Raw genomic sequence first — 21,754 nt, 5'->3', positions numbered from 1 at the left:
TATTGCAATGAGTATAACCACAGATAGAATCATTTTCATGTTCAAACAAAAACGACAAAGATGATTACATAAGCAAGAGGGATTGCTTGTTTCTATGGTGTCTGGAGTTATCATATTTTAATGATGTGCCCCGCACTGCGAGCTGTGTGCACTAAAAATGTCGGACTGCATGGTTTAGGAAAGGATTGTTGGGCAGATGGTATTGTTGGTGTCCCCGAGGCACAACTGTCATCCCAGATTAAATGTGGTGGGGTCTTGTCAGTAACAACATGGCACTACTTTTTGCCCTCGGCTTAATGAGAAACTAAAATATAAGTACATTTTGCCGGCTAGTGGTGGCAGTGTCACATCAGCCCCCACTGTGGAGGGAGAGAAAAAATGAAATCAAAACAGGAGTGGAATTTTAATGGTGGCTGAGGGAAAAGTAAAATATGCCGTCACCTCCACCACTTGGGGTTTCTGTTTGTGGAATAGCGTATGTGACATAGGTTATATGCATATCAGATATTTCTTGATTCTCAGAGGCGTGATCAGAAACACAAAGGCGGGAAAAACTGAATTATCTTATTAGAATGCAGCCTGGGAGCTGCTTTTCATAATTCCATCGAGCTGCCTTGAAGAAAGTAAACACAATAAGGAGGCTTTATCTTGATTTCAAAAGAAAACCGTTCCCCCTGCCACCCCTTCCGCTGTCTGTCAGGGAAGGAATAATGTAGCGACGAAAGTCACAAAAGAAAGTCTGTCTGGTGTAGATCTCATTAAAGCAATTCAGCTTTTTCTCCATGTGCAAAAAACTATTGAAATATCCATGTTAATACCATTTGTTTTATGCCGTTCTCTGTTGTCGTTTTCTTCCTCGTATGAAAAATTCTTGTGCAACAGCTGCATTACAGCTGGGCAAAACAAAGTCTTATTTCATCCTGTTTTGTTTCAACGAGGACAGGGGCCTGGAGTTCAGAAAATCATTCTTGATGCTGTTGTAAATGAACAAAATACTGCTTTTGTTCCATCAAGAGAGAACCATATATGGAAAAATACTTACTGGACTCCGTAATTCATTTTTCTTGGGCTTGGGCTGGAAATTAAGGTGCCTGCTTATGTGCCACATCACCGGCAGGTTTTGAATAATATTGATTGAATTACAGTCTTTGTTTCCTGTGAGGATGCGGCCTGTGGGGTGTAGCAGGGTAAATCTTCCCCCCGCCCATCAGGGCTTGGTCAGCAAAGTTTGATTCAAGAGTTCCTGCTTCATTGTGTCTGGCCCTGGGCAGGCAGGTACAGGGTGTTGTCATGGTAACATCCTTCCGCACAGGATCTGACATCGGTGACCTTGTTAGATGGATGAGAAGACAGATTCACCCGCCCCTGTCGATATCAAGCCTACAGTGAGTCATAGCCCTAGATTTATTTGATGAAATGCAGGTTTGGGTCACCCTTTAAAAGGGCAGAGTCGTCACACATACGGTAACATTAAGGTAACATTTATTTTAATATATTATAGTGGAGCTGTAGAGATGGAGAGCCAGTTTGTAGAAGCATTTTGAACCCATATTTCAACCAGAAGAGATGGAAAACCCTGTAATCAATCTGTAATTTAATTAAATATCGTTTCTTAGTAACTGTAATGGATTAAAGTTGCATTCATTATGTAATTCAATTACATAAATAATTTAATTGTAACTAGTCACATGTTTTTATGGTAGTTACGTCCCAACCCTAATGCCAGGTAAGCCTTAGCTGATGACATGCAACCCCTATGGGCTGGTTGAGAGAAGCTGAGAGAACTGTAGGTTTTATATAGATTTTTTATTGTGTTTCAAAAATTGGAAATCTCTGAAACCAGGAGAGGTCCTGGAGCATGCAATCATAAATATGCACAAAAAATGTCAGGCTGATGGATTTAGTAGTATGATCACATGATCTGTCTCACTGGCAGAGATAATAACTGTATGTTGAGCTCTTTGGCAAGTAAATTTGCAGTGTCATCTCACTCTGAGTGTGTTCTGATACCCATACCACCATCCTATCTAGTATGCCAGAATAAGATTGAGTATATCCCCTTGCATAGTATGTCAAACGCAGTATGGTGACCTGTTCCCTGTTTTCTGGGGACAGTCCCCCCTCCCCTTTTTAGTGGCCTGTCCCTGGCTGGAGCTGTGCCTTGAAACATCAGTGTTTTCTACTGTGCATTTAAGACTGACCACAAAGTTAAATTATATTTTATACTGTGGAAAACTCGCTAGAAGCAAGCAAGTGTCAAAAGAATCCACCGCTTTACCACAAACATCTTTTCAAGCCAGATAGAGTGGAGCGGAAGGAGAGGAGGAAGACAAGTGAAGGAGATAGAAGAGGAAAGGTGAAGACATTATTAAGGTTACAGAATCTGCCAGTTGATTATTCCAAACAATGCTTTTGAGATAAAATATAAAACTGAGGATAGCAAGGGTAAAGTGAAGCAAAGTATTTCATCTACTAGCATAGTACTTATTATAAAAGATTGGAGAGGAAGGAGAAGAGAGTGAGAGGGAAAAATAAAGGGAGTAAAAAGAGTGAAATGAGGAGAGTGTAGAGGAATGAGGTGGAAAGGTAAAGAGAGGCAAGCAGGAAGAAAGAGAAGGAAGTTGTGTGGAAAAAAGAGGAGGCGAACAATTGAAGTTGGACCTTTTTCTTTACTGAGTGTTCCTTAATTTACTATAGTTTCACTCACCATGCTACTGTAAACTATGATTTTTTGACATGATATGCAAAGTTACTTTATTAGTACCCAGTTTTATATCTGGCCTGCACCATAGTTTATTACAGTGCTACAGTTACTCTGGTCAGAATACACAAACTAGAAATGTTTCCCTCACTTTCACTTTATTCTACTGCATCCAGTCACATTTTGCAGTATGTGTTTCTGACTCTTCAGACCCACAATCCTCTGCACTGCGGAGGACGCATCTCACTGAAGCTGCATTTCAAATAGTATATTTTATCGTCTAAATTTCGCGCTGCAGTGCAGCAGATGTGAGCAAGGGGGCAAAGTTCAAGGTGCAATTTTATGATGAGTAGTATATCCCAATTGTATGCATAAAGGTAAAAAGAAAAGGCATGTAATTTGGTTATTGGTTATCTTCTCAGAGGTACTCTTTTTCCTAAGAATATAAATGATGTGAAAACTGCACCAGGTTATGTAATATACAGATTCCTGTGTGATAGACAGGCGTTCATGTAACGCTTGATTTAAATTGTTTATTTGAGCAGCGCACCACTTATTATCCATGGATTTTGATGTTAATGTGGTATTCAAGTGCTTGTTGTAATTGGTTGTGAGAGGGTGGATTGGTCAGTCGGGATAAAGCAAATTTGAATACTGGGCTAATGGATTTTCTTTTGTCTTTCTGCCTGCATTAGATTCATGATTTGCGTTGAAGTGGGGCTTAAACAAAAACAAGTGCGTTAACAAGTGTTCCACAAAGAGGTTTAATCCCATCTCTCTGTTCGTTTAAATATCTTTAGATGATAGAAGTCACAACTCTATTTGAACATCAAATAACTGTTGCACCTTTCAGGTTTTATCTGAAGGGTTCTGTCTGTGTGATGGATTGGGAGGAGGGTTTAAAATAGTGTAGTGTGTAATTTAAAAAAGAGGATGTGGTTTCCTGATGGCACAGAGTGTGACCTGGCACGCCGAGAAAACAGGATGTGTCTGATATTTATGTGCAGAGGCCGATAACCCGAGACGGTGCTCGTGCCCAAGTTTTAAAATGTCAGTCTTTGTTTTGTTACAGAGACTGAATGGTGTGAATTTTTAAACCTTTTTCTTTTGTAGGTTGATCGACTCATTAAACAAGAAAAAAAACACAGATGATTTAGTTGCCATTTAAAAATTTCATTGCACAAATACTCATCCTTGCAAGATTGTCGCAATTTGTCAGTTCACGGATTCAAGGTTGTTTACATTCACATCCAAATAAGATATCTGTCCTACACTGTTCATCCAGAATGAACTCACACAGTCACAAACACAACTCCCAGTTCTGTTAGAATTCAGGTCTGTGTTTGCTGGGATGCAGAGCCAAAAGAAAACAAAAGAAGTGTTAATGCTGCGCTTCCTTCAGAATTCATAATAAATATATGAGCCTTATAAACTCCATGCCATTGGTCAGACTTAAGTGCATGTGAACTCAGCTGAAGTGCTTTTGATTTCCATTTTCCATGTAAGTGATCTAGTTCATTGGATTTAGGACACTGAGGTTTTGATTCAATGACAATATCAGTGCATTTATCTCACCTAAGCCTGGCTGAAACGGCCAACAACAACACAGAACAGCAATTCAGAAATAAGCTCTCTTAATCCCCTTCACTTCTGCCCTTCTGCTTTTCGAGTCTTACATGACCAGTTGAGGGTTAGGAGGAGACAGATGACTGACTACCCCACAGTATAGATTGGCTGCTAAGTGGAGAAAGTTTGCCACCTACTGGAGTTTATGTAGCACTGCCTTCATAATTCATTCTCTCTCTCACACAGTTTATTTTTCAGTTTTCCTCATTCTGCCCCAGTGTATCCTCTTTACTTTAATTCATCTCTGTGTGCAGTTAAATAAAATAAATGTCTTAAATTAAATCACAATACATTTAAATTTTAATATGTACCTTTCTCTCCTGTTATCTTTTTCAGGGCCATTATCCCCTGCATTTGAGGGTTGACAAGTGCCCATCATCGTTGTACTACAATTAGTACCAGTGACCCGTAGCTTCATGGAGGGATTTCCTGTCCATTGACCCAGCCGGCTGCCTCACTGGACCAGCAGCCATGTCTGCCTGCAGCACCTTCACCGAGCACGTGTGGAAACCAGGCGAGTGCAAGAACTGCTTTAAACCTAAGAGTCTGCACTGTCTGGCTCAGAGTGGTGGAAGGAAGCCGCCTTCTGAACAGAGGCCTCCAACAACTCAGCAACAGAATCCACCTCCTGCTGCGGCCAGAGCCAACCCCAACCTTGCCAACAACTCCCAGAGGACTGGCAGCGGAACTGCTCGCTCAGGACACTTCCGTCCTCCTGTGGCTAAGAAGCCAACCATTGCTGTCAAGCCCACTATGATGCTGCCCTGCTCCTCTGCAGGACTAGATTCAGATGGCAACCTGCAACGACCGCCAAATGTGATAGAACAGGGGAAAACATCAGCCTTCACAGTCTGGAATCGCAATGGACTGAACAATAAAAGGCCTGGTGGGCCCACCAACAACAACGAAGGAGAGGATGGCACTGAGGAGATTGAGGGTTATGGGCAACTTAGCCCAAGGACCCCTAGTGGAAATAACAACAGCAGTGGACTGACGGATGTCCTAAAGGAGATTGCTGGGTTGGGCCCTGGCCTTAGCCCCACACCCCTTTCTGCTTCCAAAGACTTGTTTTGGGGACGAATCAGTAGTTCGTACCGACGGTCCTTGGAAAGAGGCCTACCTGCCTCAAGCTGTCTAGCCATGGGAAGCAGCGGTAGTGGTGGTGGTAGTGGCAGTGCTCAGAAACGTGTATCCCTTAGCGATAGCAATGAGATCATCAGCACAGAGGGTGGTCGTTTTTGCTACCCAGAGTTTTCCAGCGAAGGTGAAGATGATGAGGATGAGGACGATGAGGAGGAAGAGACTGAAAGGGACGATGATGAACATGAGAGCTGGGATGAAAGTGATGAAGAGTTACTAGCCATGGAGATTCGTATGCGAGGCCAGCCACGATTTGCAAATTTCCGTGCTGCCACGTTGTCTCCGGTGCCCTTTGCTGCGGGGAAAAAGTGGAATACTGTGCCACTTCGCAATCGCTCACTACAGCGAATCTGTGCGGTGGATTACGATGACAGTTATGATGAGATCCTGAATGGATACCCTTCCATGGACTCCAATGGAGCCTTGCTTCCCTATGGGCCCCATGACATGCAAGGCAGCGGTTTCCTGTCAAATTCAGAATCTACCACCTCTCCGGAATCATCGTCATCACTACCAGAGGATTCTCGAACAACTTCCAGCAGTGGAAGCAGTGCCCCATGTGCTCTTCGAAATGGCTTACAGTCTCCCACATCGTCTAAGGCACCTGTTCCCTGCACTTCTCCAAAAAAGGAGCCCGTCCACAGAGCACTGAGTCCACTCAAGGTGACTGAAACACACAAGGCTGTCCTGGCCATTAGATTAGAAGATCAGGATGGCAGAGAAGGCATGCCAATGCCTCAGGCCCTTCCAGGTCAACCAGTCACTATCAGTTTTAGTCCCACAGAGGAGCAAGCTAAACCATACCGGGTAGTGAATTTGGAAAAGTCTCTGATCTGTAAGCCTTACACTGTTGTGGACGTGTCAGCATCCATGGCCAGCAAAGACGAACAGATGCCAGACTCTACCCCAAAACCCAAAAACCTGTCAATGCCTTCTAGCCCCACATCGTTCTGTAGCACTCCATTAGGTCAGCCCTTATCTCCAACTTCCCCTGTTTCTCCAACTTCTCCTGTGATGCCAACATCACCCACATCTGTAGCTCTGTCAGGTACCTCCCGAAAGAAACCAGGGAGCATACGCTACCAAGAAGTGTGGACATCAAGCACAAGTCCTCGACAAAAGATACCTAAAGTGGATCTAGGAGTTGGGAGTAATCCTGGCCCCTCCATCCCTACTCAACACTGCAGCCACAAGTCAGCTCCCACTTCTCCCATTGCTGGGCTGTCATCCTCCCGAACTGTACCTGTGAAATCTCCCAATTTATCGGAGATCAAGTTTAACAGTTTCAATAATGCAGGCATGCCCCCCTTTCCCATTATTATTCGAGATGAGCCAGCTTATGCCCGCAGCTCCAAGAATGCTGTTAAGGTACCTATTGTTATCAATCCAAGCGCGTATGACAACCTAGCTGTGTACAAGAGCTTCTTGGGACTCAGTGGGGAACTGCCACAGCCAAAAGGGGCAGGTAGCAGGGTAACCAGCCACACTTACGAAGAGATTGGATCCTCTGAGAGTGTCCAGTCCTCCTCAACAGAGAAAACTCTCTCTGGTAGAGGCACATCAGAGAGAGCCTCTTTTGAAGAGACAAAAGCTCCACCTGAAGCAGCGTCAAAAGCACCAAATTTACAACCTAGAACCACTACAGACTCTAGCACTGTGACAAGCACTGTGATGAGCTCCACAGCTGGGGCCCTCTCACCCACTGCATCATCAAATTCCCCCGCCATCCTTGCCATTACTGCAAATCTGCCTAAAACCAGCCCCACAACCAATGCTGTTACACGCACTTGCAAGACAGGTGGAGATGCTACTTGCAACAAAGATGATAATACAGACTTAGCTTTGTCTCCTGGGACAGCGATAAGCCATAAGGAGGAGGCCAGTGCTGTGCTTTTACAGATTGTGGCCTCCATCCACCCTCCCCAGTCTCCTCCGGAGTCACCTTCAGCACAAACCAAAACCCTCAATTCTGAGGAGCTGTATGCCCTCCCACCTGATGCCATGAAGGAGACCCTCACCCGACCCAAGTCCCTCTTTTCCACAGCTGATGGCTGTCTTTCCAAGCCCAAAAAGGACACGCCCTCGAAAGTTTTGTCTAAATCCCAGAGTGCGTCTGCTGCTGTCCCACTCTCCAGCCCCCGTTCAGAGCCCAACGCCCCCTTCCCCCCTCCTAGATCTACATCTTCCCCTTACCATGCTTCTAACATCCTCCAGAGGCATTTTGGCAACTGGACCAAGAGTTCTGCCTCCAGTTCTCCTGGACGACCCAGTGATGGTGAAGGAAGTCCAGGTGGAGAGGGGAGACGCATTTCAGCCGATAGCTCCAAACCCAAACGCTGGATCTCCTTCAAGAGCTTTTTTCGTCGGCGGAAAGATGAAGATGAGCAGAGAGAGAGGGCAGAGAGGGAGAAGGAGAAAGGCAAGCTGGTGGGGCTCGATGGAACAGTCATTCACATGCTCCCACCACCACCAGTCCAACATCATCACTGGTTCGCCGAGGCCAAACCAGAGGATCCCACACAGAAACCAACCATCATCTTCACCTACAAACCGGAAAGCGGCAGCACACCAGGTGATGGAGAAGGAGAGCTACGAGTGGAGGAGTACAGAGAAAATGCGCTCCTGACGCCTGACGAGAGCAAGGAACCCAGACCTGTGAGCCCAGGACGAACAACGCCCTCACACACCACTGGATGTGATCCTATCAACAAGGATTTCAGGTATCTGTCCAAGATTTTCCAAACTTTTCTTCACTGCTCTGACACCACCATATTACCCAGAGTAACAGTAGCACATCATAATAAGACTTCTTTTTAAAACTCTCTCTGATTTTCAGCAAAACACCGTCAGATGAAAAAAAACAAACAAACTGCTAAACTAAAACCTTTATTAATGTTTTAAAGTTAATAGGGGGTTTTTGGGCACATCAGTCAGAAATCTAATTGCTAATTTTTACTTGGCTCGATACACATTTTCTTTTTAGTGGTCATGAAATAACAACAAAATCTAAAGTTAATTGCCATTTTAAGTCGAGGGCTGCAACATTAATATAATGTCAGAAAATAGTCAAAACCCCCAGTTTTTCAGTGTCTTTAAATGTCTCATTTTGTCAGTTTAAAAACCAAAGATATTCAATTTAATATGATATATAATAAATGAAGAAAACTAGGAAATTGCCATGCCTTAGAGGCTTCTGCCATTTTGCATGAAAAATCACTTTAACAATTAATAACTTATTAAAATAGTTTAATTCTTTTTCACCACTTGCCCAGTTGGTCAGTGAGTTGCCTGATTTAGTTGTAGTTAGTTAGTTACATTCTGTTTTCTGATAGAGTGCAGCTGTGCATCTATTGACCTCACCTCTTTAAAGAAGTGATTTATAGTTTGATCTGCAGCTCAGTGAATATTACTTTTACACAAATACATTTGAATATGCTTTTATACTTTTTAAGACTTGTAGTTTATCAAAGTTCCTGCATGTTCCTACATGACCTCTTGCTGATCTAATGAATTATTTCGCATGCGGTGCCCGTAACACCATTACCGACACTCATTTCCTTCAGAGCATTCATGGGACCCAGCTTAAAATTAAGATGCTCAACCTTTACCAGCTGCTCCTCCAGAGTGCCAGGGGTGCTTCTCCCCCCATCATACAGATCCCTCATCACAGATTCTAGAGGTGTTTGATCTTAATTTGGCATGTCTGCTTGCCCACTTGCCCAGCCGACTGCGTGGACTTTAAAGCCTACGCGGCCTCTTCTCTAATGCCATCTATTACCTGAACAGCAGGTTCTGTGCCCAGCGGTTCTCCCTTCGGGAAGAACCTCAGTGTGTTACAAGTCATCCGACAGCAGCCAGCTCAACCTTTACTCTATTAATCAATCCTTTAGATGGCATATTCCATTTAGCTTTCAAATTGCATCAAAGCCTCGCTCTCCGTACGCACACACACACACAGTAATCAGTCTACTTGGCAGTGCTGTATTCTTGCATTATAAGTTCATTATTTGTCTTTGACCTGCTATTGCCCTTTTCATATTTTGGGGTAAGTTTCCTGCCGTGTGAGTAATGATGCCAGATAAAGATAACCCAGATGTGTCAGAAAAACTGTATTTTATGTTCTGAATTATAATCTTGTTTGTGTGCCCAGAGAGGCTCAAAGACGGTAATCAGTCAAATGGCTGCTGCAGCGGCCAAACAAAGACTCGTCCACCAGGGGAGCTGTAAACTGAAAGCATTGAATAATAATATGAAGTACTGATCACTAATCATTTTCAAGTTGGATAGTACACGCTGAAAACATCCCCAATACAGTTTGTGTTAATCATTGTAGTGCAGTGTTTTGCACAATATTAAAACTGTGCTGTTTGTTGATGGCAGGAAAATACATTTCAACTTAAAGGGAAAATTCTGCACTTTTCACGTGGATGTCCGATCAGTGTTGATGGCAGATACGGTCAATTGAAGCAGTAAATTGCTCAGGGTGTGCAAAACCGACCAAGAAAACAGAGTTTTCCAGCTCACAGAGCCACGCAGCACAGCTTGCGTATACCAAGATGCATTGCTGGCAAGCTTGTGACTCCCACGCCCATTTAGCCTTGTTCACCACTCTAGCCTATAACTATTACTTGGTTGGCCAAAGTGTTAGGTGACAAAAATACTCATCTAACACACCTCCTACATAGCCAGAGGAGGAGAGTAAGCTGAAATAGTGTGTAGCTCTTATTAACACCCAGTGATGTCACCGATGCAGGAAGAAGAACAGATTGAAGAACAGAAGAACTCAGATTTATCAATATTATCAATATAGCACACACTGAGGAATATATTGCTTCAGCTGACTGCATTTACTGTCACGACTGACTAGACATTTATGTGAAAAGTGCCAGTTTCCCTTCAAGATCCGTCCCCATCTACAGTCGGTGAGTCAATAATGAATCGTCTGACTCATCCTGATGTGTACCTGGGACAGTCAGTTGGTTAGAAAGACTCATATCCTAATTTGCCAAGTTGCAAACGTGGTATATTTTCAGTGTGTACAAAGTGACTCATTAGTAAATGTTTTGTGAAAGTGGCGACTGGGCAGCAGGCAAAAGAAAATGTCCCTTTATTATATGAAAGCTTCCATGGTAATAAAGTGCCACTTAAGCTGAGTACTCTCTAAAGTGTTTGTTATTTTTCTGAGCATATTTCAATCTATTTTGTATGAGGGTACATCTTATTAAGCACAGAAAACTCCCTGAAACCAGACAGTTTGCAGCATCTGGACTTTAACTGTGGTTGTATTGGAGAATTGTCCTTTAGGATCTTGATGTGTTTCAGAAAATTCATCCCGCAGCCTCCCGCATTATTAAAAGGAGTTGCTCTTTGGAATTGTTTGCGAGTCTGAGGTGGGATATGTTTGCAAGCTACTTAGGTTACTGACACCACGTGCATTCACTGCGTTCAATACACGACACAAACTCAGAGTATCAATGAAACATTCTTACACTTATTTTCATTATTAAACAGAAAGATATAAGCATACATGTTGCCTCGTTAACTTATTGTAAAACATACTTGATTCAAACTCAATAGATAAACGTGTAAAACTCACCAGAACTGTCTTTCTTAGTCTTTCCACGCGTCCCAACGATCGCCATCTCTGGTTTGGTCAATTTGAATGTGAAAATAGCGTGGCTCTACGCCTCCTCCAGCTCGGTGCGCTCATCATCCAGCTGAGTGGGTGTGTACTGTGTGGCTGAATGAGAGCGCATGGTTGAGAAGTGAGTCTCACTCTGTAAATTATTAAAATAGCAAATTAAAATGACAAATGTTGCCCCCCCCAAAAAAAACAACAAACAACTGATGATGGGCAGACTCCATCGATAGGCATAACATAAACAACATAAAGTTTAGCACTACTTGCTCAGATGTTCTCTTTCATCTTCCCTCCTGATTTGTCACATTCTGACTCGACTCTCCTCGACTCTCTTTGTATCGCCACCACCCTTTATATTAACTATATGTTCTGGGTTACTTGGCTTCCCATCATCTCTTTCTCTGTTTCATGTAACTTTTGCTCCTCTTCCACGCCTTCCCTCCACATTTTTCCCCGTTTGAGCCTGAAGCACTTCTTGAATATTTCTCTCCTCCATCCTGTCAAGAGCTTGGCCCCATTCTGTCTCTTTTCTAGCTTCCCTAGCATCAACTCCAGTCATCTTTTCTTTCTTCCAGAAGTCCCTGTCTCCTCTCTCACTTTGAACAAGTGGTACAAGAATCAAGTATGTGCTAGGTTTGTTATTAATATGGAACGTCTAGGTAATGCCGTGCTAAAATTGGGTATATGGTTTACAGTATGTATCGAAGAAGATGCAATACACTAACACAAAAGTTGGATATCCTACAAATCATTAATCAGAGCAAAGTCGGTGTTCTTACTCAGAGGATGATAGATTACTCAAATGAAGAAACAATAATTTTTTTTGTCTGCATCCTTGAAGCTAAGCTGATAAAGTGGAGTAAAATAACTTGCTGGCCAATACAAAGTTTAGCCTCCAGAGCTGATGTCAGCAATGAAGATGAATTTATGCAGCATTCCTCGTAATAAATGTTTCTCCTGTTTATGTTGAGCAATGTACATCACTGAACATCTGTCTCAGCATTAAAATACTGAACTGCATTCATTCACTTTTATATGATGCCAAACATAATTGAAGTTTTATTTATTTCCAACAACAATCCCTCTCCTACTGCCTCATCACAAAACAAAACAATATTTAATGTATGTCATGGAAACAAACAATGGTTCCGACCAATAATATGCAGATATGTGAACCAATACATTACAGTTAGAAAGGATAAGACATCTTACAAGGCAGACTCCCACATTAAAATATAGCAGCCCCTTTATCTTTGTCAATTTCTATTTAATTTAATTATTTTTCTTTATTTGCAATCATCGCAGTCCTCATGCCTTCGCATCATCTGCTTTATATCTGTGAATGTACAGTATTATTCAAGGATTCAAGGTCATTTAGTTTTAAAATCTTTCACATAATGAAAATGAGCACTAGGGTTAGGAGGGCTCGCTTGCCAATTTGATATGTATTGTGAATCTGTAAGTATTGCAGTTCCATATTATGATTTATTGCGATATTTGTTCCCTTGTTTAACACTAGACCATGAGAAGAAGTTGAAATCATTCACTTGCAGAGAGTCCATATCATGAGTCATATCTAAAAGAATGAAAATCTCATGTCTGGCAGTCTTTCTGAATTTATTTCTTCAGCATCATTGATATACTGCATATATACTGCTTTCCATGTTGCTGTAGCTGGTCAGTGTGACGTGTTGATGTCAGAATAACAAGTCAGAAAGTCTGAGAACGCACGTCGTTTTATGATAAGCATTTGGATTAAAATGGTTCAGTTTATGACACTATTACTGTGACTGCACTGCTAATATCCATCAGCAGTAAATTTCTATTATGTGTTAGCATGGAGCTAACTAGTTAATTATATTAAGAAAACATCAATTCAGCAATAAAAAAAATTAATATAGGAATTGCAAAAAAAGAGTCACGATTCATGTTTTTTCTTCCACCCTTAATAAGCCCTGCTCTGAACAACATACTTGAAACTAGAAGATTTTCATGAAACACTGATTAAGCACTTTTAGAATGAGTTCTGGACACATTCTAATACTGTCCAGCAACAAACGTATAAATAGCACGTGGTACTTTGAGCAGACCTCATTAAAGACGTCACACTTGAACACTCTCAAGCGTCTGACCTTTGGTCTAGTCTGCCTCGTTCTGTCTTTTACAGACATTCTTTAGTGACCCTGCTGTTTACAACATTCATGTGAACTTGTCAATTAGTAACTATTTAATTCACTTTGCGTGCTGGCAGTAGGTTACAGTGTTACTCCGCTGTCTATTTGATGTTTATCTCAGGTATCGGCACATGGTTTTGAGTTGACCCACAAACTCAAAATAGCTCTTAAAACCTCTCCCTCGGTGCCCGCGCTTCCTTCGGTGGCGCAGAGGAAGACGAAGATGTGACAAAGTCTGCAGAAAGAATGTGTTTGTGGAATGCGAATAAACGCCTCACAGTGTTTCAGTAACAGATGTTCAAGGGATAGGAAGTGTTCTTAAATAGCTGCTGATTGTTTTTACTTGCATGGTCCCTCCAGTTTTGAAAATTGTTTTCTTTTTTATATCTGTGCTTCTGCAAAGTGCTGGAGCTCTAAAATCTTTCTAAAAAAAATTGGACACTGCGCAACCAAAAGCACTTTCTCAAATTTGCTATTTATTATTTAACAAACCCATTTAAAATGTGTCAACACATTCTTACTCCCACTTGCTTGCACTGATCACTAGTGCTGATAATAATACTGTGTTTCTCTATATGAAACAGAACATCCGAGCAAATGTGATCGCAGTTAGTGAAAGCACTTTCATGTTAAAAAGCCTGAACTGTCCCTGAGTAAACAGACCAATACACGTGTCATGAACTGGTCGCACAGGTCATTCTGCAGAGCTTTTGTTTTGATTGGCAAATGAGGGGTTAACCCTGCAGGCTTTTTTTTTTTGGACTGGAAGTGGTTTTATTGGCTAACATGGGCGTGCTCTTCAGTGCTGGCAAACACACATTACCTTAGACAGGTAAGAACAGTCAGAGAGGTAGAAACAGAGGCAGACAAGGAAAGAACACATGCAGGAAAAGACTTTTTGATCCCTCTCAGCCAGCCGGCCTGCAGTTACAGCTCTACCTAGAATGTGAATTCAGCTTTGCCTTTTATTCAAGGTTTCCAGATGGGAAGCTGTGTGAGCCAGTACAGTGGGTAAGAACTGAAACCATTTTCTTTCTCTCACTTCTGCAAATGCCTGTGACCGTCCAGGCCGTTTGAAGCCCTGTTGACTCAGTGTGGACCAGAGGTTTCTGAGATTAACTGATGAGCCTTTTGGATCAGTGATTGTTCATTTCTTGCAGCAGAGACTTTGAGAAACAGTGAAATGCACTTGGGCAGCTTGATGCTGTCTGAACAAGTCAGGTCCTGACACTGAATCATGTAGCAGCCTTCAAGGTATTTATTATTTCAAGGGCCTCTCAAGGTGTGTATCCACGCTGGATGTTTTGTCCATGCTGGAGATTGTCTTCTTTAGGATTTAGTGCTATTTGGGGTAGTTTTCTATTCTTTAAAACATCATTTATCTCAATTTTAGGCCTTAGAGAAGAGATTTGTAATGTATTAACTGCAATTTATCCTAAAATGACCATGATATGTCATCGGAGATTAAGAAAACAGTTGAAATTCGCGCTTCTTTAGCACCACAGCTGCTTTGTCCTCCTTATTATTAATTTATAATCTGGGCCAGAATAACTGCTTTAGTTTGGCTGTTTCACATTAATTGGAGTTAAAATGAATGCAGAATGTTCGCTGAAGGAGTTACTGTCTGTTTATGAGTGGTAAGAAATTATTAGTAATCTTTCAGACGGAGTAGATGTTTATAACGATTAAATTGAGCAAGTGACAGGCAGTCACTGAACTCAAACTCTAGAGTGTGTATTTTCAAAGTGGTGGATAACAGGCTTAACTTTACATTGACAGACTTGTCTTGCGCTCCTGCAGTGTTATTGCAGCTTCTTTGCATCTGGAGAAGACGGTGCAGAGGGAAACAACTCACTTCAACCATAGATTGTAGATTAAGGGGGTTCAAAACATTTAATATACACTGTCTGTGACTCCAGCTTGCTATTTGGACGGCTGTACTCATTTTTGGATGTGCTTACATACTGCTCCTTTAAAATGTTTTAAATGTATTGTATTGTGTTGTATTGGTCAAGAACTCCAAAATAAAACCAACACTGAACCAAAAACCACAAATGCAAAGTATGGATGTTAAATATGTCCTAAATTGCATTCACAATGTCTTTAAAAAGCACTTAAGAGTCTTAAATTTAACCCGTTGAAACCTGCAGAAACCAGGTTATAGCTGGCTGCACTTTTAATACGTTGGTTTCTGGTAGGATTCCTGTAAGTTGTGTAAGATAGAGAACAAAATGTTTCGTTAAAACCAGAGGAATGTAATAACATCTATTCATGTAGACAGAACGAGGAAGAATAAAAGAGGAAACTGAGTTTAACATTTACTCATCAGACCACCAGCAGTTTTTTTTCATGCTTCACATTCTGTATTTGATTAAACACCCTGCACTATACTGTATACCGTTTCATTTGTAATTATACTCAGTCTTTATGCTTCCGTCCTTTCACAGTTTACTTACTCTTTGTTTCCTTGTTGGCTCACAACAGTTTGATGGGCCTTTTATATCAACTGTCTACTGCTGGCAAGCCAGCAAGTGCTAAAGTAATGCACTGTGGCAACTCAGAGGCTATTGATCAGCGCTCTTTAAAAGAGACACCGAGGGCTTATGGTCTACAAAGACAGATCATAAACATGTCAGATCTGATGCTTTCCTGCCCCGAGGGTAGAGACAGACACATCAGCAGCTGTTTTCTTCGAGTACTCGGTTTTTGTGGACAAAATATTGCACAAATGCTTGTGTTCCTTATAAAGAATGTCACTGCTTTTACATGAAATCCTTCTCTCCAACACTTCAGTGTACTAGCACTGACAGTTTGCCTGAAAAATATCTTGACTTGAATGTGTCCATGTCGTCATTAAGCTTTTTTTCTGTTGAGGATGCATACCTTTTTTATCAGAACAGGTGATGGAATTGTTTTACCATTTTTCTTTACTGTTTTACTGTTCTTTTATACACAAATTTCAGTGATTTTTAAACTTAATCCAATGTTTCTTTCTGCATCACATATCGTCAACACCTAACACAAGTGCCTAAAATGATTATTCAGACAAATGTCTCTTTATATAACTATAATCAAGGCACACAGGAAGGTTTTAGCGCTTGATTTTACACTCTTAATGACTGGCTGTGAATAACTGGCCAGCTTGTTAGTGAAAGAAGAATTTCATCTCATCTTACTAGTGCGCTAAATGCTGTAAAAATGATCTCAGCCGTCTATTGTGCTTTACGTGTTCCTGACAGGGACTTTTTCCTATGATCACATAAATCATTAGTCATATTAGCAACATGTTTAGTCACAATTACAGTCAAGGGAAATTACACGTCTGATTCAGAATAATACAAACATTGCTGCCAACCCGCCCCACCCCAGGACAACACCTGCGGCTGTGAAACCAGCTCTGTGAACTTCCTGTGACCTTTTTTGTTTTACTTTGAGCTCACTTTAAATTTTAACATTGCTATTATTCAGCAGCAGAAGAACAAGACAGATAATGATTCAAACTAAGAATGGCCATGGAAGAACAGTAAAACAATATGCCACAACAACATCTGAAATTTACAACAGATGGCAGGGCCAGCCACTTGATTAAGAGCTGGGTAGCTAATATTTTATGTATTACAGTGGGGGGTTGAAATCTACAGTAGTTTAGAATGTCACCCAACCTGGGTGGTCACAACCCAGGTGGCCCGAGGCTGTAATGTCTCACACAGGTCGCACCGAAAGGCCGCGGCTCGACTGTTATCAGATCAGATGGCAGTGACCGGGCCGCTGTGAGTGTCTTATTTACCGCGATCAAAAGGGCAGACACATCCCAGGTGGATCTCAATGAAACACCAGCTGTTTAAGCTTTCCTCGGCGCGGAGCAGCGAGACACAGTTACCCAGGTGACAATGAAGGAAATCAGGTTGTGACTTGATGCTGCAGTTAACTTTAATTAAGAAGAAAGGCTGCGTTGTTAAACAAAATGCTCATCGTGTTTCTTTGCAGATACAGTCACTCTTTACTCTCTGGTTCAACTAGTTCTTTATTTGTAAGTTTGCATTTGGAATAACATTAGTGTTTTCTTTTTTTCGCTATATTGCATCATTTTACTTAGATTTATTAGATACAAGTTGGCTCCTTTGCTGTGAACTCACTATATAACAGTTTTACTCAATGCTGCTGATTACTTAGCAGCTCTTTTGGAAACAGTGTTTGAATTTATCTCCATATTAATGTATCTACTGTACTTTCAGCGGGGTACAAAATTAAAACCACTTGCAGTTAATGTTTAAATGTGCTGAAATATTTGTCTGAAATATAAATTTACTTGCATTATTTGAAAGTGCAATTAATGTCAGTTATTTATTCTTGTAGCTGGGTTGTGTATAAGATGCATTCGGGCTTCGTTGATGAATTTTCAGTCCGTGATTAAGATGATCTGTTGATAAAGGTGGCCTGTGGAGCTTTCTTGTAAATAAACAAAAGGCTTTTAAAACCTGCATTCTTTACAACCATGTTAACCTGCAAGCAGCTCTTCATTCCTGCTCTGACTGATCTTTACATTTTACGTTTCCTGCTGCATGTTTACAAGACAAACAAAACAGGGATGCACACCATAAAAAAAATGCTCCATAGCACTGTTATCAATGTTGGGCAAGTCAGTCAGTGTTATAAGTTTTTGCTTACTTATTCTTTTAAAAAGTACTAATAATACTATATTACTTGGAATTAAAAGTAATTACTTAGATTACTTGTTATATATTACTTTCGTACTTTGTAGCAGCCTGTTTGCGCTCCATAGTTGAACTGCTGATTGAGTGAACTGTTAATAATCAGAAAACTTCTGTTGTTAGCTGTCCAGAAGTCGGCTGTGGTAGAATCAAAGTGTGGCCTTTAAATTAGATTTCATCGCTCCATTTTATCTCTCGAAGTAGCAAGCAGACTTCTTTTTCTGCAGCAGTTTGACTGATCCAAAATCTCCTCAATATAGCCCATCTGGGACCAAAAACAAATCACAAAGCATTCGTTGGATTATTAAGTATAGCATAATATTACATAATTAGTTTTGGAAATAGTAATCCCTTGCACTACTTGTTACTGGGTAAAGTTATGATATTACAGTAACAGGTTAACACTAAGTACCAGTGATCAAACATTTCATGATACCTGTAAATTCAACCTGATTTCAGACCACGACAGATATGTCAAAACAAGATTTTTTCTTGCAGAGCAATAATATTGGGATGCACAAAGGCCCCATGGGAAATTGTGGTTCTGTCACTTCTGACACCGTGTTTGCACAGATCGCCTGTACAAGCTGCATCTCTGGCAGCAGTGAGCAACAGTATATGACAAGTCTCTTCATAACATCCCCAGGGCTTTCACACTGTGATTGGAGTCGCTGCAGTCTCATCTCTCCAGTGATAACACACCCTGAGTAACTGTAAGATATGACCCAGATTTCCTCTGTCAGTGCATTATGAAATATATGGAATCCTGCTGTAATGGAGGACGCCATGCGTTCATCTGCTGTAAGTCATTCTGAACAGCGGCATTACAGCAGAGATGCAAAACGCAACAAATCACAAAGTGGACGGGCATCGTGGTTCATAATGCCGCGCTCTGTAATGCTCACACACTTTTCTTGGGGTGACAGTTTGCATCAGTGTTGCTGCACTTTAAATATTTTCTGTCAGCAGAGAAGGAGATCATAGTTTTGTTGTTGTTGTTTTTTTTAATTCTTTGGTCTTTCTTGGTTCAGTATTCAGACACACTTTACTTTACAGAACACTAAGAAGCTGTAGTTTGTAACAAATTAGACAAAAAATAAATGTAATATTTTCTTTATTATGCAGTTACACACTTCATTACACTCTTATTACACTTTATTAGAGGTAAACTAAAGTTAAATCACATATTGGCTACATTCATAGGCAAGATCTTTTGCCTCTATAAATTTGGCTTTACTCGTCAGACCTGGTTCACAAATTACATTTAAACGGGGAAGTAGCAGATATGTGACTTCTCATAAGTTCACAGTACAGTTCTGATGTAATGTGTCCCTAATTACCCTGTAATAAGGGTCTAAAAGTGGGGAATAATACTTCAGTTTGCAGTACAGTTCTGTCATAACACATGAGGGTCAAATAAATACAGTCTAATAAACATATTTCTAGTCTTTTGTCTAATTTAATACAAAGTGCAGCTTAGTATATCTTATTAGAGTACTGTGAAATAAAGTGTGATCCATTATTCTTCAGGACAACCAGAATGCCTCAGTATTTAGCTTCATTAAGTATCTTATCTTACCTTTCTTATCTTTAAGTCTGTCATCTTACCATCACACCTTATTACCAATCTGAGGTGGCAGATTTAGATTAAATTTATCTCACCTCTTTAAATACCTCAGATCATCACCACCTACTGTCGCGGGAGGATCTTCAGAACACATTATCACACACCGTTTTGACCCGCTTTGTCTTTTTCTTCCACCTTCCCTCAGGCAACATATGTGTAGCTGCCTATAAAACACATCAGGCTTCAAAAGCTCCCCACTTACAGCTGCACTCGCTCCAATTTATCACTCGCTGAGAAGAAAGAAGCGAGCTGATGAGGCGATGCAGACAGTGATTTGAGAAAGTAAAAAAAAAAAAAAATTGTCCAGATCAAAACATTGTTGTGTGTTTTGTTCGTATCCTAAGATGTTAGATACAGTTATCTGTCAGAGACAAAATGAATGATGACAGATTGAAGCTCCTTATCAATAACAGCCCATTTATCATCTACAAACACAACTCCCTTCACAGTAGAGCTTGCTATTATCCTGCTTTTATGACTTGTTTTGCAGATATTTTCATGCAGAATTAAACCTGATCATCAACAGAATAATGAACAGTCTCAAGCAGTGGGAAAAATATGATCATAGATTACAAACAAAGGGAAGAAAACTAATTTAATTAGACCGTTAATGGAGCAAGTATTCCACATTTTCATAACTAAACGAGCCATGCCTCTCTCTGTCATCTGCAGCCAGGTACCAGCGGGTGCCAGCAATGCCAGGGATCGGGAGCTGCCCGGTGCCGCCTCCCTGCCTGCCAAAGTGAATCTGGGGCTGGTGCTTGGGGAGGGCGAGGACGGCCATGCCAACCAGGTTGCCACACCAGCCTCCGCCAGCGAGGGCAGCGCCAGCATCGGAGAGCCAGAGGAGGACGGGAATCACTCCCATCACTCCCACTCTACCGCCTCCAGCCAGTGCAGTGCCACATACAGCAACCTGGGTAAGAACAACACACAGAACGTGATTTGTTGGCTTCTTAACTTTGTGTAGATGAGTGCTATGAAGCTTAAAACGTGTACTAAACTGTGCTGTGTAGGTAAGTGGGTGCACCACAAAGTCTGCAATCTTTTATTCTCCAAATGAGCGTGTTTCTTCTGCGTAGGACTGATTTTCTGCTAATCGTCGCACCACAAAATGACAGCACACTTGAGCTGCCACTGCCATGCATTTACTGATTTTCACCTGGATATTTTGTGCCATAATGCTTCCAAAATGTGTTTGTTTCTCTCTGCAAAAAGATACTGTTGGCTGCAATTTACAGAACAGGGTCCTCTTAGCGCTCTGAATATAATTCTCATTAGAAAAAACGGCAGTGAGAAACTTGGGGAGATTTTAATAAGCTGCTGATTGTGCACCACCATCCCTCAGAGCAATAACAAAGTTATATTATACATGTTTTTTATATCAGCTTTTATAAAAGAACAAACCCAGATTTTGTTTTATTTTTTAAAAAGACAGCATCATCTGTCTCTGTACGGAGATTCTGTTTCACATTGTTGTAAGTGGAGTCAGTGGATGAATATCTCCAGAATCCGTCAGTCCTCGTTGTCTGCACTTCACTTCGCTTCACTCCTAAATAGCTGATTTTACTTTTCTCCGAGCATCAGCACACCTCCACATGTGACAAGTCATAATTTATTCCCTGCTAAAACAGATGGAACTCAAAATCCTGACACATTTTGTCACCCACAGCCTGCAACATGGAACTTGGAATATGTTATTTCAACTCTAGTTGGAAATATTTGCCCCAAATTTGGTTCTTCAGTTGTCATCGGGGTCATTTGCTTTTGCACATTTATTGTACATGCAGAAATATACATGCAGACATGTCATATAATTGTATTCTTCGTATTCTTCTCTGTCTCATTGCCTTTGGCCCTTTCTCTTGTTGTATATGTGAAAACTACATATGACATGATTGATGAGTTAGACGTAGGGTTACACTAATAACCACATTACAAGAACACGTACTGCACGGCTGACCGCAGTACTGCTATTAATGTCAGAAAAGCTTTTATCCTCATATTATATCTGAGACTAATTATTATTCTGTCTTTGCCTGGTCTGACACCACAATGTTCAAGTCCAGTTTGCAAAAGGCATGAAAGTCTCTGGCACCTCCACAGCTTGTGTGAGGCGACTCCTTCGCTTGT

At 41.2% G+C, this 21,754-nt stretch overlaps 1 protein-coding gene across 1 annotated transcript in view; it reads left to right on the top strand.

The window, feature by feature from the left end:
• peak1 (pseudopodium-enriched atypical kinase 1) overlaps positions 1-21,754 on the top strand; it is a 149,541-nt gene that overhangs the window by 110,755 nt on the left and 17,032 nt on the right. The window contains exons 4-5 of the mRNA XM_084733784.1: positions 4,664-8,187; positions 20,294-20,541. Coding sequence (XP_084589910.1) covers positions 4,799-8,187; positions 20,294-20,541 — 3,637 coding nt within the window. The 5' untranslated portion in view covers positions 4,664-4,798. The remainder of the gene's footprint in view (positions 1-4,663; positions 8,188-20,293; positions 20,542-21,754) is intronic.

Source organism: Lutjanus erythropterus, chromosome 13 (assembly GCF_056507025.1).
Source record: "Lutjanus erythropterus isolate fLutEry1 chromosome 13, fLutEry1.hap2, whole genome shotgun sequence".
NCBI classification, from domain to species: Eukaryota; Metazoa; Chordata; class Actinopteri; order Lutjaniformes; family Lutjanidae; genus Lutjanus; species Lutjanus erythropterus.
Note: the sequence above shows the minus strand (reverse complement) of the source record. Positions and strands in the feature narration are given on the sequence as shown.